This window comes from Mustela nivalis (genome assembly GCF_964662115.1).
Source record: "Mustela nivalis genome assembly, chromosome: 20".
Taxonomy (NCBI): Eukaryota; Metazoa; Chordata; class Mammalia; order Carnivora; family Mustelidae; genus Mustela; species Mustela nivalis.
In genome coordinates this window covers 25,906,928-25,922,867 of record NC_139039.1, presented here as the reverse complement: position 1 = coordinate 25,922,867, position 15,940 = coordinate 25,906,928, and the positions used below count along the sequence as shown (strand labels likewise).

The window sequence follows — 15,940 nt, the reverse complement described above, 5'->3', positions numbered from 1 at the left end:
AGCAGTGCACAAGGGTTCAGATTTCTTTGTGTCCTTACCAACACTTTTCTGTTGTTGTTGTTGTTGTTTTTTTTCAAATAGTAGCCATTTTAATGGATATGAGGTTTATTTCATTGTAGTTTTGATTTGTATTTCCCTAGTAATTAGTGATACTGAGGATATTTCTTTTATGTGCTTATTGTCTATTTGTATACATTATTTGGAGAAATGTCAAATCTTTTGCCTATTTTTTGAATTGAGTTGTTTTACTTGTCCTAGTATGTATGTATTCTGGGTGTTAATCACTTATTAGATACACACTTTGCAAGTATTTTCTCCCATTTTGTGAGCTGCCTTTTTACTTCATTGATAGTGTTTTTTAATGTACAGATGCCAGTATTTTTGTGTAGTCATATGTGTCACTTTTTTTTCCCCTTCTGTTGCCTTTGGTGGCATTTCCAGGAAATGACTGCCAAATCCAAGATTAGAAGATTTTGCCCTAAGTTTTCTTCTAAGAGTTTTATAGTTTTAGATCTTATATTTAGGTCTCTAATCCATTTCGTTAATTTTCATATATAGTGTTAGGTAAGGGTCAAGTGTCATTCTTTTGTATGTGGATGTTGAGTTTTCTAACACCTGTTGAAAAGGTTGTCCTTTCTCTATTGAATGCCCTGGCACCCTTGTCAAAAGTCGTTTGAGCATACATGGGACGATTTATTTCTGGGTTCTCTCTTCCACAGCTTTTATGCCAATACTACACTTTCAATTACTGGAGATTTGTAGGAAGTTTTGAAATTAGGAAGTAAATCCTCCAGCTTAGTTTTTCCTTTCCAAGATTGATTATTCAGAGTCCCTTGAGATTCCATATGAATTTTAGGATGGGTTTTTCTATTTCTGCAAAAAACATCATTGGGATTTTGATAAGGATTGCACTGAATCTGTAGATCACTTTGGATATTATCTACATCTTAATTTGTAAACCGGGGGTGTGTTTGCATTTATGTTGTCTAATTTCTTTCTGCAGTATTTTATTTTTATTTCTTTTTAGAGATTTTATTTACTTGAGAAAGAGTGCTTGAGCAGGGAGAGGGGCAGAGGAAGAGGGAGAAGCAAATTCACTGCTGAGCAGGGATCCCACTTGGGCCTCAGTCTCAGGACCCCAGGATCATGACCTGAGCCAAAGGCAGGCACTTAACCTACTAAGCCACCCAGGTGCACCCTTTTCAGCAGTATTTTATAGTTTTCATGGTGTCAAGTCCTTCATCTCTTTAAGTTAATTCCTAAGTATTTTATTCTTTTAGATGCTTTTGTGAATGGAATTGTTTTTGTAACTTCTTTTCAGATTGTTCATTGTTAATATATAGAAATGTAGCTGACTTTTGTGTATTGACTTTGTATCTGTCTTGCCACTTTGACGAATTCTTTTATTCTAACAGCTTTGAAACATACATCATATTTCGGATGTATAACATAATGGTTCAGTATTTGTATATATTGTGAAATTATATCACCACAATAAGTCCAATTAACATCTGTCACCATATGTAGCACCAAATTTTTTTTAAAAAAGATTTTATTTATTAATTTGACAGAGATCACAAGTAGGCAGAGAGGCAGGCAGAGAGAGAGAGGGGGAAGCAGGCTCCCTGCTGAGCAGAAAGCCTGATGCAGACTCGAACCCAGGACCCTGGGATCATGACCTGAGTGGAAGGCAGTCTTTAACCCACTGAGCCACTAAGGCGCGCCAGCACCAAATTCTTTTTTAACGATGAGAACTTTTTAAGATTTAATCTCTCAACAACTTTTAAACATGTAATATGGTATTATTAACTGTAGTTACCATGCTGTACATTACATCCCCATGACTTATTTTATAACTTCATAGTGTGCACATTTTGACTACTTCATGCATTTTCCCCATCCACACTGCTGTGTCTGGCAATCACCAAGGATTTTTTTCTTTTTTTAGAGTCCACATAAAGGTGAGATAATACAAATTTTTCTTCCTTTGTCTCACTTATTTCACTTAGCATAATGCCCTCAAGGTCCATTCATTTTTATTACAGATGGCAAGATTTCTTCTTTTATGGCTACATAATATTCCATTTATGTGTGTGTATCTATTTTCCTTATCTGATTATCCATCAGCGGACACTTAGGTTTTTGTATCTTGGCTGTTGTTAATAATGCTGTTTACAAAGGAGTGCATATATTTTTTTTAGTGTTTTTGGTTTCTTTGGATAAGTAACTGGAGCATATGGTTGTTCTCTTTTCATAGTTAATTTCCAGTTTACATTGCCACCAACAGTACCTGAGATTTCCCTTTTCTCCATTTTCTCCAACAATTATATCTTGTCTTTTTAATAGTGGCTATCCCGACAGGTGTGAGATGAGGTACCTCATTGTGGTTTTGCATTTTCCTAGTCATGATGTTGAGCATGTTGGTGACCATATGTAGGCCATCTTTGGAAACGTGTTTTGCGATCTTCTACCAATTTTTGAATTAGATTATTTTTCGGTATTAAGTTCCATGAGTTCCTTATATATTTGGGATAGTAACCGCTAATCAGATACATGATTTGTTTTTCTTTTTACTGTTCTGATTGGGTGATTTCTGCTACCCTGTTTTATGCATCAATGATCCATTCTGTATCAGCTGACCTGCAGTTGATTCCCTATACAGTGTTTTTCATTTCAGTTATTGTATTCTTTAGTTCTGATTTTTCAGCGCTCTTTAAATTTTCTCTTTGTTGAAGTTTTCACTGTATTCCCCTGTTTTGCTTCTGAGTTCGGTGAGTATTTTTTGGGTCATGACATTGAACTTCTTATTTGGTAGATTACTTACCTCCATTTCATTTAGGGTTTTTTGTTTGAGGCTTTGTTCTATTCTTCTGGAATATATTCCTCTCCCTCCGTACTTTGCCTAGCTGTGTGAGTTTCTATATACTGGTTAGATCAGTTATGTCTCCCTGTTTTGAAGGAGTGGCTTTATGTAAAGGGTGTCCTTTGGGGCCCCCCTCATCACCTGAGGCAAGTACCCCAGGGGTATCCCCTTTGAGGGGCAGTCTGATTTGTGTCTGGGCCACAATTGGTGTGAACTTGTTGATGTTCAGCACTGTCTTTCTTTGTGGCTTTGAGGCCCAGTAGGAGCTGCTGGTGGTACACTGGTGAATGGAGCTGGCTCTGACACATCTGGCCAAGAGGCCCAGCTGCAACGGCTGCAGGCGCTCTAGTGTGCATGGCTAGCCTCTCCAGAGTAGGGGCCGCTTGGGGGTAGATTGCTGGTGCCTTTGGAAGCTGCCCACTGGGTGGCTCGGGGATGTGTTTTAGAGGGGCTCATATGCTTGCCGAGGCTGCCTGGAATCTCTTTCTTTTGATTGCAGAGTTTAATCTTCTTTCTTTTTAAAATTTTATTTATTTATTTGATGGGGTATGGGGGGAGAGAGTGCACATGAGCAGAGGGAGAGGGAGAACCAGGCTCCCTGCTGAGCAAGAAGCCCAATGTGGGACTCGATAATCCCAGGACCCTGGGATTATGACCTGATCTGAAGGCCACCTAACTGACTGAGCCACCCAGGAGTCCCTAATTGTCTTACTTTTTAATTACTTACAAGGGAATATTATTTTGTTTAGTTTTCTATACGCCTTCTGCATTTTTGTTCTTCCTTTTACTGCATTACTATTTTGTGTTTAGCTGATTTATTTGTATTTTCATTTTTTAATTTTTATTTTTGGAGAGAGTTGGGGGAAGGGCAGGAGGAGAGGGAGAATCTTAAGCAGGCTCCATACCCAGGTCAAGATCATGACCTGAGCCAAAATCAAGAGTTGGATGCTTAATTGACTGAGCCGCCCAGGTGCCCCTCCTTGATTTTTTAATATTGAAATGTTTAGATTCCTATCTCATTTCCTTCGTGTATGTTCTGTAGCTATTTTCCTTGTGGTTACCATGGGGATTATATTTAACATCCTAAAGTTATAACATTTGTACTGGTTTGTATTTATATTAGCCTAACTTCAGTAGCATATTAAAAATCTACTCCTTTACATCTCCATTCCCACCTCTTTGTTGTAAAGGTCACAAAATTACATCTTCACACATTGCCATAAACTAATAATACTTATATTATTTTATTTTTTAATATCTTTTTAAAAAGTTTTTATTTATTTATTAGACCATGTGAGGGGAGAGGTTAGAGGGAGAAGCAGACTCCCCACGGAGCAGGGAGCCCAACGTGGGACTTGATCCCGGGACTCCAGGATCATGACCTGAGCCGAAGGCAGTTGCTTAACCAACTAAGCCACACACTCACCGCCTAATAATTCTTTTAAATCTGTTAGTCTCTTAAACTATGTAAAAGCCAAAATTTGGAGATATAAAAGAGTTACAGTGATACTAGCTATTAGACTGATAATTGCCTTTTAAAAATGTATTAGTCTCTTAAATCTGTAGAGAACAAAAAGTATAGTTACAAACTTTATACTAGCTTTTATAATTGCCCATGTGCTTAGCTTCAGTGAGATCTTTATTTCTTCATATTAACTTTGAGTTACTTATTCTTTCATGTTCTCTTGTAGGGCTCCCTTGTACATTTCTTGCCTGGTAGATCCTAGTGATAATGAAATCGTCTACCCTTTTTTTTTTTTTTTAACTATTTAAAAAAGCCTTTTTATTTGGGAATATCTTAATTTTTTCTTACCTTTGAAGGGTAGGTTTGCTGGATAGAAGATTCTGTGTTCACAGATTTTTCTTCTAGCATTTTGTATATAGCAGCCTGCTACTTTCTGGCCTCTAAAGTTTCTTTCCTTCCTTCTTTCTTTTTTTTTTTTTAAGATTCTATTTATTTTAAATTGTGGGCGAGTGTGAGTTGGTGGGAAGAGCAGGACGGAGAGAGGCGGAGGGGGAAGGAATCTTAAGCAGACTTGGTGCTGAGCATAAGGCTTGACACAAGGCTCGAACTCGTGACCCTTAGATCATGACCTGAGCCAAAACTGAGTTGAAGACTGACTGAGCCACCAGAGGTTCTTGGCCTCTAAAGTTTCTGATGAGAAATACAATTTTTTTTAGGATCCCTTCCTTGTATGTGCTGGTTTGCTTGTCTCTTGCTGCTTTCGAGATTGTCTTTGGAAAGTTTATTTATAATGTGTCTCTGTGTGGGTCTCTTTGAGTTCATATTCTTTGGATTCATTGAGCTTCTTGAGTGTTTATTACATTCATATATTTCTTCAATTAGGGAAGTTTTCAGTCATTATTTTTTGAAATATGCTCTCTGCCACTTTTTCTCTCTCTTTTTCTGAGACTCCACAGTGCGTATTTTGGTCTACTTGCTGGTGCCCCAGAGGTCTCTTAGGATTTGTTCACTCAATCCTTTTTGTCAGTTTTTTCTTTTTAAGATTTTTTTCTAAAATTTATTTCAGAGACGGGAGCCTGGGTGGCTCAGTGGGTTAAAGCCTCTGCCTTTGGCTCAGCTCAGGTCATCATCTCGGGGTTCCGGGGTCAAGTCTGCTTCCCCCTCTCTCTGCCTGCCTCTAAAAAGCTACAACAGGCGGCCCTGTTGTAGCTTTTTAAAACATAATTGGAAATAACTGATTGGTGGTGATGAATAAGTGGCAAAATATTTTAAGGTAGAGGAAAAGTAAGAACACCAAAATCCCACAGTTTTTCTTTTTTTCTTCTTCTTCTTCTTCTTTTTTTTTTTAAAGATTTTATTTATTTGACAGAGAGATCACAAGTAGACAGAGAGGCAGGCAGAGAGAAAAGGGGAAGCAGGCTCCCCGCTGAGCAGAGAGCATGATGCAGCCCCCCCCCCCCCGCCCCCCAGTTTTCCCTAGATTAATAAAAAGACTCCAGGGACGCCTGGATGGCTCATTCGGTTAAGCCTCTGCCTTCGGCTCAGGTCATGATCCCAGGATCTTGGGATCGAGTCCCACATTGGGCTCCTTGTCCAGCAGGGAGCCTGCTTCTCTCTCTGCCTCTGCCTGCCACTCTGCCTGCTTGTGCTCTCTCTCTCTGACAAATAAATAAATAAATCTTAAAAAAAAAAAAGGAATATCTTTGTATAACAACAGATTCATAAATTGATAACCTATATTAACGAAGATGTGCTTGAGGACACCATATTTAGAAAGTTAATACCCTCTAATCAATTCGGTGTTTCAACATCCGGATATCTGTATTGAAAACGTCCCCCTTCAGGGATGCCTGGGTGGCTCAGTTGGTTAAGCAGCTGCCTTCGGCTCAGGTCGTGATCCCAGCGTCCTGGGATCGAGTCCCACATCGGGCTCCTTGCTCAGCAGGGAGCCTGCTTCTTCCTCTGCCTCTGCCTGCCATTCTGTCTGCCTGTGCTCACTCTCTCTCCCTCTCTTTCTCTGATAAATAAATAAAATCTTTAAAAAAAAAAAAAAAAAGAAAACGTCCTTCATATGGGACTGGAAGAGATTATGCTGAGTGAAATAAGTCAAGCAGAGAGAGTCAAGTATCATATGGTTTCACTTATTTGTGGAGCATAACAAATAACATGGAGGACATGGGAAGCTGGAGAGGAGAAGGGAGCTGAGGGAAATTGGAAGGGGAGGTGAACCATGAGAGACTATGGACTCTGAAAAACAACCTGAGGGTTTTGAAGGGGTGGGGGGTGGGAGGTGGGAGGTTGGGAGAACCAGGTGGTGGGTATTGGGGAGAGCATGTATTGCATGGAGCACTGGGTGTGGTGCAAAAACAATGAATACTGTTACGCTGAAAAGAAATAATAATAATAATAATAATTTTTTAAAAAAGAAAAGAAAACGTCCTTCATATTATTAAAAAAAAAAATAAGACTCCAGTGGACCCAAATCATAACTGAAACATAGATTGAGTTTTTTGGGTTTTTTTTTCCCCCCCAAAATAAGTAACTTCTTTTTGTACTTTGAAAGATCTCTAAGAATAAAAGTCCTAAAATACCAATATGTAAAATAGTGAGAACTGCTCATGAAAGAAACTTAAGAACTAAAATTAGGTGCATTAGACACTAATGCTGTAACTGAAGGTTAAAATAAATGGGAATCCTTTGCTGTTTTAAAAAGAAAATCTTTTGGGGTGAGGTAATTTGGAGTTAACTGAAAAAAAAAATTTTTTTTTTAATCTTTTAAGGCTTTAGGGGACCAGATACTATTTGTAAATCGTCCCGATAAGAAGAAAATTCTTTTCTTCAATGATAAGAGCTGTCAGTTTTCTGTGGACGAAGGTGAGCCTTTCTGTTTAATTTTCAAGTATGTTAGAAATACAGTGTGACAAAATTTATATTTATAATCCAGTTATAACTCAAATTTTGTAGTAGTGCTTTTTAGCTTTATCATCTCTTAGAGCACAGCTAATAATCTTACCAGTAACATTGTTTCTCGGAATGCCATTTGAAATATGTCATTTGAAAGATTTTTGGTTAATTTTACTTGTAATCATAGTATCAGTAGGTTGTGATATCTTATGCTTATAGCAGCTGTACTAAATAGTTTATTTCTTTAGTTATGTTATTTTACAAATATTACTTCATATCTTGATATGAAAGCTTGACGCAGAATGGGAAAAAACAAACTTTTGTTGGTGACTGATACTCTCTTAATAACTTGTGAGTCTTTTGGTTATCAGATTGGATAGGCAAGATTACTTTTTTCTGACTATTGTAGAGTCAGATGCTAAGCTTCTGTTGAATCTTATACTAAATGTGTGATGCCTATATTTTGAATTTTAGGTATTTTATTTCAAGGGCATGTGGGTGGCTCAGTTGGCTGACTTGATTTCGGCTCAGGTCATGCATGATCTCAGGGCTGTGGAATTGAGCCCTGCATTGGGCTCCCCACTCCGTTGGGTGTCTCCTTGAGATGCTCTCTCTTCTTCTCCTTTTGTCCACCACCCCACCCCACCTCGATTTGGTGTGGGCTTTGTCTTTCAAATAAACATAATCTTTAAAAAAATATTTCATCAGCATTTGACAAGTAAAATAGTTAAACAAGGGTTTTATTCATGGGAAATCTCTACTATAGTAGAAATAGTAGAAATCTCTACTATAGTAGAAATTCTCATTTAGACAAATCTATTTTACTATAAATTTATATTAATTTGTATTTGTATTAATTTTGAACCTAATTAAACATCATTTTAATTATAAAACCTGAGAAGCAAAACAGATACCAAAAAATTCTAATAATATAGAATTACATGAGATAAAAAAGTAATATTAGATTCCAGATAGTGAAAACTTGCTATGCCTGCCTGGTAGTCCTAGTGACTGATGTTTATTGTATTGAATAAAAGAGATTCTATTGAAGAAATGGTTTTGTATAAAAAATACCCATATGATTCTTGTCCCTTTAGTAGCCCATACATTTTTGATTATGATTTTGTAATTTGTACTATGTAAGTTTTTCTTTCATATGTTATCTGGCTGTAAATATTCAGGCTTATGGTGCTAGTAGATAGGAGTTTAGTTAACCTGAAGTTACTTAGATGACTGTGATTTATCTGAGTAAATAGAATGTTGTATTTTGGTGGAAAATTGTGATTGAGAGCATCTTGTATGCAGTTGGTTCTCAGTAAATAACTTTACTGTAACAGTAAATTTAACTTTAAAAAATTGTTTTCAAAGTATTCCAGCTATTCTGTATTGTATTTTCTAATAAATAAGGTAAGCTTCTTTATTAATAAATATTAATTTTTACTTTACAGTAAAAATAAATTTACTGTAAATTTGTAACTTTAAAAAATTGTTTTCAGAGTATTCCAGTTATTCTGTATTGTATTTTCTAATAAATAAGGTAAGCTTCTGTATGTAAGGGAGTAGTGAACTTCTTTTTTACATTGTAATGATAGGTGCTCATTTAAGAAAGGTTTGGCTTAGCAATTTTTGTGTTGCTTGAGTCTCCTTTACTTACAGTTTTGCTTTTATGGAAACTTTCATACTTCTCAAATTGACTTGACCCCTCAAAAAAATGTTGAGGTGGACTTGATTTTTAAGATACTTAGAAGTATTTTTTAAAAAATAGCTGATTCCTTTATTCTTTGGCATAGTTAATCCATTTGAAAAAAACGTGCAGTATTAAAACATAAGTATCATATGTTCAATTGCAGTGAAAAGCAGATATGTTTTCCTTTCACTAATTTGAGTCCCTTTGATTTGGGGCACTACTTGTTTTATTTTAATTCTTTGGGTGGTTGTTCCCTTACTTTATTAAATAATACATTTATATTTTTATTTCTTGATTTTTCAGCTTGAAGTATTATAATGACTTATTCTTGTGTTGCTGATTATACCTGCTGTCTCTCTTCTTCACTTTCTAATATAGTATATTACTAGTTTAAGTTTCTCTGCCATTTTCTTGGTACCTTTAAAATCAAAATAACTGAATGTTTCCAGGGAAATTTTAGTGTTAAGTCTGCTCTGCAGATGGCAGTATAGTGCAGCATAGCTGCAGATGTTCAGCTTGCCAGATGAGGTTGCAGTAGCTCTCTAAGAACATGATAAAACTCTAGGATTTCTTGATAATAATTTATTGGAGAAATTTTAATTGAGTACTTTCTGTTCCTCTATATCCTCACACTAATCGTTATACCGAGTCATTGGTATTTTCTGTCTGCAGTGCAATTTTTCCTATAGATATCACTGTTTTAACTTTGCTCAGCCTTTTCCTGTTTGTGTACCTTTCTGTTTCTTTTCTTTTTTTTTTTTAAGATTTTATTTATTTGACAGAGATCACAAGTAGGCAGAGGCAGGCAGAGAGAGAGGAGAAAGCAGGCTCCCTGCTGAGCAGAGAGCCCAATGTGGGGCTCGATCCCAGGACTCTGGGATCATGGCATGAGCTGAAGGCAGAGGCTTAACCCACTGAGCCACCCAGGCGCCCCTACCTTTCTGTTTCTTAACATTACCCTGTTTTCATTTGCCATTTTGAATGGCCTTTGTTGGTTTAAACTCATCTCATCTCCTTATTACTTGACTTATAAGGACAGGATGAGGATTTTCTCCCTCCCTTCCTTCCTTTATTTGAGGGGGTGGGCAGAAGGAGAGGAAGACAGAGTCTTAAGATGCTGAGCACGGAGCCCGGTGCAGAGTTCAGTCTCACGAACCTGAGATCATGACCTGAGTCAAAACCCAAGAGTCAGACACTTAACTGACTGAGCCACCCACGCACCCCAAGATGAGGATTTTCACTTTTTCCCAGTCAGACTATACAAGTAACCATATATGCTTGTTAGTAAAATCCCACTTATCTGGAAATAAGTTGTATAAATTGCTTGATGTTTATTTTTCTAGTTTACTTTTTCTCAGATAGTCTCTAAGACTGTATGGTTATTTAGTATTCCGTTACGTAAGTGTACCCAATGAATGATTTTTTTAAGTACTTAATAATGCTGCAGCAAATATTCTCAACACCCTTTACATGCTGGAGACGTGTGTGGTTTTTTAATTAACGAAATAGGCATATATATCAGAAGGTATGGGAGGGGAAATTGATAAATTATTTTTGCATCTATTAAGTCTTTGTTGTTGTAGACTTATTTAATAGGTGTTGAAGTATATTACTAGGTTTCCTAATATTGATTGTCCTTGAATAAGGACTCCTAGAATAAATAAACCTTTTTTAACTATATGTTTCTGGACTCTTTTTCTATGTACTGAAGGGTTTTTGCTTTAGTATCCAGTTTTCTTTTTTTGTTCACTTTCTCAGGGTTTGGTTTGTGTGTGATGCTGGATACATCAAAAGAGAAGTATAGTTTTCCTTTTTCTTTCCATTCTTTCCTTATGAGAATATTCGATTCCTTGAAGATTTGAACACAAACACCCATGAGTTTCTCTGTCTTGTTGTTTCTTGGACAGTATTCTTTGTATCTTCTTTGGTTAATGTCCATCATTAAGTTTCCCATCTCATAAATTAATTTTTATAATCTCTGCTTTCCTAAAATCATCCATTGTTAATTTTCAGATTTAATAGCATATACTTTTTGCAGAGTATAGCCCCAGAATTTAATTCTTGTCTGTAATTTTCCCTTTTTATTGCTAACTTCTTGTATTTGCACGTTCTTCCTTACTTCCTTATTATGCTGTGTTGGTATATCTGTTTTACTTTTGTTGTTGTATTTTTGTTTTAGAGGAAAACATCTGTCAGATCACCCTTTGCATACTAGTTTTTGATTACTTTCTATGAGTGGTGACTGAGCAAACATTTAAAATCTGCCAAATTTTTTTGTTGTTTTAATTTTGCTGTTACTTCCTGGTGGTTTTCCTGCAGAATTCTTGGTTTATAAACATTCTTGACAGTTTTAGCTTAAGGGTTGAATCATAATCATTGTAAAGCATCTCTCTTGGTCCAATTTAATGTTCTTTTATTTTGAAGTCTGGCTTTATCTTATATTCTTTTAATCCCTTCCCTTTTTTTGGTCTGATACATTTTTGCCCATCCTTTTACGATGTACCCTGTCTTCTTTTGTTTAAATGTTTCCTTTGTAATTGGCTTGTAGTTGGTTTTAACTTCTTGAAGTGTCATTTTATATTAATTATCTTTTTACATGATAGATTGTCCCATTATTTGTTTGGAAAGTATAATTTTGGGAAGTTGTCGTATATAGAGTGATTCTTTGTATCTCTAATTTGCTTAAACTATAGATATCATGGGGCACTTGGGTGGCTCAGTAGGTTAAAGCCTTTGGCTCAGGTCATGATCTCAGGGTCCTAGAATCGAGCCCCACATCGGGCTTTCTGCTCAGCGGGGAGCCTGCTTCCTCCTCTCTCCCTACCTGCCTCTCTAGTTGTAATCTCTATCAAATAAATAAATAAAATCTTTAAATGATGCCTATAGTTGTTTGGTTTTTTTTTTTTAAATCAACTTTGTTCTTTGTTTTTATTTCCTGGTTGACACTTTCTGGGATTTTGGTAGCAATCTGTTATTGTGTATATTCATGAATTCACTTATTCTATAAGACTTCACTTATTCAACAAATATTTACCAATGTCATATTATACGCCCCAGTCATTTTGCTAAATGCAGGAGATACACTAGCGAACAAGGTAGACAAGTCTCTGCCTTTGTAGAGTTCACATTCTAAAGGATAGCATAAACAATATAAAAATCAAATATGATGACAGGTTGTATCAAATTCTAGAAAAGAGACAAATGAAGTATGTGCAAGTTGGTAAAGCACTAGGAGGGGTAGAACTCAAGTGAAGAAAGCTGTGAAAGAATGAGATGGAGATAGCCCTGATATGGGTGCCATTGTGGCGGAAGTGGGGCTCAAGCAGAGTATAATAAAGGCAAAGGCTGTAGTAAAGACTTTGTTTTTTTTCGTAGGCCTGTGATTTTTAATCCTTAAGTCTGATTCAGTGAAGCTTGAGGAACAAATATTTTTTAACTTGTTCTTTGCTCTTGTAAAATAAAATTTCCAGATGATATAACCTACTTTGAGACATAATTTCTTTTTTTTTTTTTTTTAAAGATTTTTTATTTATGTATTTGACAGAGAGAAATCACAAGTAGATGGAGAGGCAGGCAGAGAGAGAGAGAGGGAAGCAGGCTTCCTGCTGAGCAGAGAGCCCGATGCGGGACTCGATCCCAGGACCCTGAGATCATGACCTGAGCCGAAGGCAGTGGCTTAACCCACTGAGCCACCCAGGCGCCCAGACATAATTTCTTTAAAGTTAATATAATACAGGGATGCTTGGCTGCCTCAGTCAGTAGAGAAAGTGACTCTTGATCTCAGGATGCCGAGTTGAAGCCCCCACATTGGGTGCAGAGCTTACTTTAAAAACATAGGGGCTCCCAGACGACTCAGTTGGTTAAGTTTCCAACTCTTGATTTCAGCTCAGGTCATGATCTGAGGGCTTTGGAGATGGAACCCTGCGTCTGGCTCTGCACTGGGGGTGGAGCCTGCCTAAAATTCTTTTTCTCTCTCTCCCTCTGCTGCCCCCACTAAAAAAAAAAAAAAAAGTATGATGCCCTGACTGTAAAAGAAAGGAGAAATGGAAATTGGTTTATATTTTATAAATGTATTTCAATGTTTGTAATTACTCAGGCGTATTTATATTAGATTATAAATGGGATATAAATAACACAGTTGTTTACATTTATAATCACCATTGAATGTGATGGCTACAAATAGACCAGTACAGGTGTGATGCAGTGCAGCCTATCTACCATAATTAGTGTTTGCCTTAAGTGGTAAAGAATTTGTGGCAAAGGTCTGCAAAATACAAAGTGAAATTTTCCTGAGATTTTCAAAGGTTAATATACCATATTCTTTATTTATTGTACTTTGTATGTTTCAAAATGTAACATGATTTTTGTATGTAACAAAATCATGTTTGTTAAACCAATATAAGAAATATTTTGTGTATATATGTAAACAGAATTTGATTCTTATCATCAACTGGTGTTTTTCATTAATCTCTATACTTTCTAAGAAAGATGGCTGGAAGTAAGAAAGGTTTTTTGTTTTTTTTTTAAAGATTTTTTAATTTATTTGTCAGAGAGAGAGAGTGTGAACACAGGCAGGCAGAATGGCAAGCAGAGGCAGAGGGAGAAGCAGACTCCCTGCCGAGCAAGGAGCCCGATGTGGGACTCGATCCCAGGACGCTGGGATCATGACCTGAGCCGAAGACAGCTGCTTAACCAACTGAGCCACCCAGGCGTCCCAAGAAAGGTTTTTTAACAATGATGGTGTTGATAATTTGGAGCTGAGTAAACTTTTTGGTGTTGGGGTTGTCGCTGTGCAGTGTAGATGATACCAGAATCCCAGGCTTCATTAGATGCCTGTGGCATACTTTTCCCCAGTGTGACAACCAAAAGTGTATCCAGACATTACCAAAGAAATGTTTCCCAGGAAGCAAAAATGTCTGGGTTGAAAATTATATTAAAGGTACAGTTTATGTTTATAAGTAAGATAAGTAAGTCTTCAGACTTTTCTTGAACTCTTTTGTTCAGTGCATTTAGTTATAGAGGGTTGTCACTCAGTGAGTAAGGTCTCTGTTCTCAAGCTTTCCTAAAGCCGAGGGAACGTTGACATGGGAACACAGATGGTGGTTCTAGCGTACTGTTATTGTGAGGTTCGTACAGCACTGTAGACACTGGGGGAATAAGTCACGATCCACAGGAATTTCAGGATTCAGACACTGTTTTTGGAGTTGAAATTGTCAGTATGGCATAAATCACTGATTTTCAAGATACAGGTTTTTTTCTAATGATATAAGTTGTGTGATTCCAGAGAAGATCCACTGGAAATTGATGCATGTCTTAACATTTGTCTTCCTCTCTGTCTCTTTCTCTTTGTTCATATTTTACTCAAAATGTGCTGTCCTGATTGTATTGTATTGATGGAGTTTTTATTTTAAGATTTTATTTATTTATTTGACAGAGATTACAAGTAGGCAGATTGGCAGGCAGAGAAAGAGAGAGGGGAAGCAGGCTCTCCACTGAGCAGAGAGCCTGACATGGGGCTCCATCCTAGGACCCCAGGACCATGACCCAAGCAGAAGGCAGAGGCTTTAACCCATTGAGCCACCCAGGTGCCCCTTGATGGAGATTTTTGTGTTAACCCAGTAGGTGGCAGTCTTAGCTAAAGAAGAAATACTGATTGATGAAGCTTTTAGTCACCTTTGAAGACTCACCCTTCATTTTATGTGTAATAGAAGGAAATGTCTTAAATGAGGTATAATACAAGTAAGGACAGAGCTTATTTATAGTAATTTAGAAAATCAGATAGGTACATGAACACAGTAATTGAACTTAGGTATTTGTCTTATTTCACAAAGGCATTTATTTCCTTTTATCAGGATCTTATTCATTTAGAGGCAGTATAAATGCCGTGGTCAAGATGTTTGAATAGTTAATCTGTAGGTTTATATCTTAGATCTGCTCCTTATTAGCTTGGGCAAGGTACTTCTGAGATTTCTCATTTATAAAAGAGAAATAATGGTATATGTCTCATGGTCCTTATGAGAATTAAATGAGTTAAAAATAAATGTGCATAGAGCTTGGAACAGAGCCTGCATGTAGTAAGACTAATAGTAACAGTAATATTAGCTATTATCAGAGGAATTGGAAATACCAAATAGTACCAGAATACTAGATATTTAAATCTTAACTGGTTATTTATTCATGTTTACTTAGCTGTGTGGTTATTGACTAAGTAGATCTGTAGTCTTGTGTTTTGTTAAATGGATAATAAAGAATCAGAGCCAGTTTAGCAGTCTGAGGCCACATTTGCAAAGATCTTTTGCAGTTATAGAATGTTTGTTGGTGTTCCTGGTGAGAAGTCCAGTGACAGTCTGATTTTTCTTCCATTTCTGCTAACTTGTTCATTTCTGCTTAGAAACTTAAACAATTTCAGTTTTATCCTTAGAATACAGAGCTTCTCCCAGAAGCTCTTTTCCTGGGGGCGCTTATGCTGTTTTAGTTCATTATTTTTTTATGGCTTTCCATTTTATGAATGTACTTTAAAACAGTTTTTCTGATGCTCCACAAGTAGAGATGTAATTTTTGATTTTTGTTCTGCTGTATGCTATTATCAATAGTATTTGCACATAATTACTTGTGCACTTCTCTGATTATTTCCTTACTGTAGTTTTCTTTAAGTAGAATTGCAAGATCAGAAGATAAGGCATATTTTAAAAATTGTCAACACCTTGCCTATCTGTAAAGTTTGCACCATTTTTTTGGGACCCATTTACCCTTCACAGCAGTATATGAAAAGGTATCCAATTCTGTACCCTCTCCAGTACTAGATGTTTTTAGTGGACTTTGCCAGCCTCATAGAAAATATGGATTATCTTGGATTTGTATTTTCTTGCAATGACTTTATGAAATTAGAGAAAACCATGATTTTTCTTTGTACTTCTGGTCAACTATACATTTTTTGTCCTTGCATACATTAAAATGTAATTAAATTTGGGATGCTTATATCTTGCCTTTAAAATTAGGTGCTGTTCACCTGGGTGGCTCA

General features: G+C 36.6%; 1 protein-coding gene across 1 annotated transcript in view; it reads left to right on the top strand.

The window, feature by feature from the left end:
• GTF2E2 (general transcription factor IIE subunit 2) overlaps positions 1–15,940 on the top strand; it is a 65,631-nt gene that overhangs the window by 38,335 nt on the left and 11,356 nt on the right. The window contains exon 6 of the mRNA XM_082715659.1: positions 7,109–7,202. Coding sequence (XP_082571785.1) covers positions 7,109–7,202 — 94 coding nt within the window. The remainder of the gene's footprint in view (positions 1–7,108; positions 7,203–15,940) is intronic.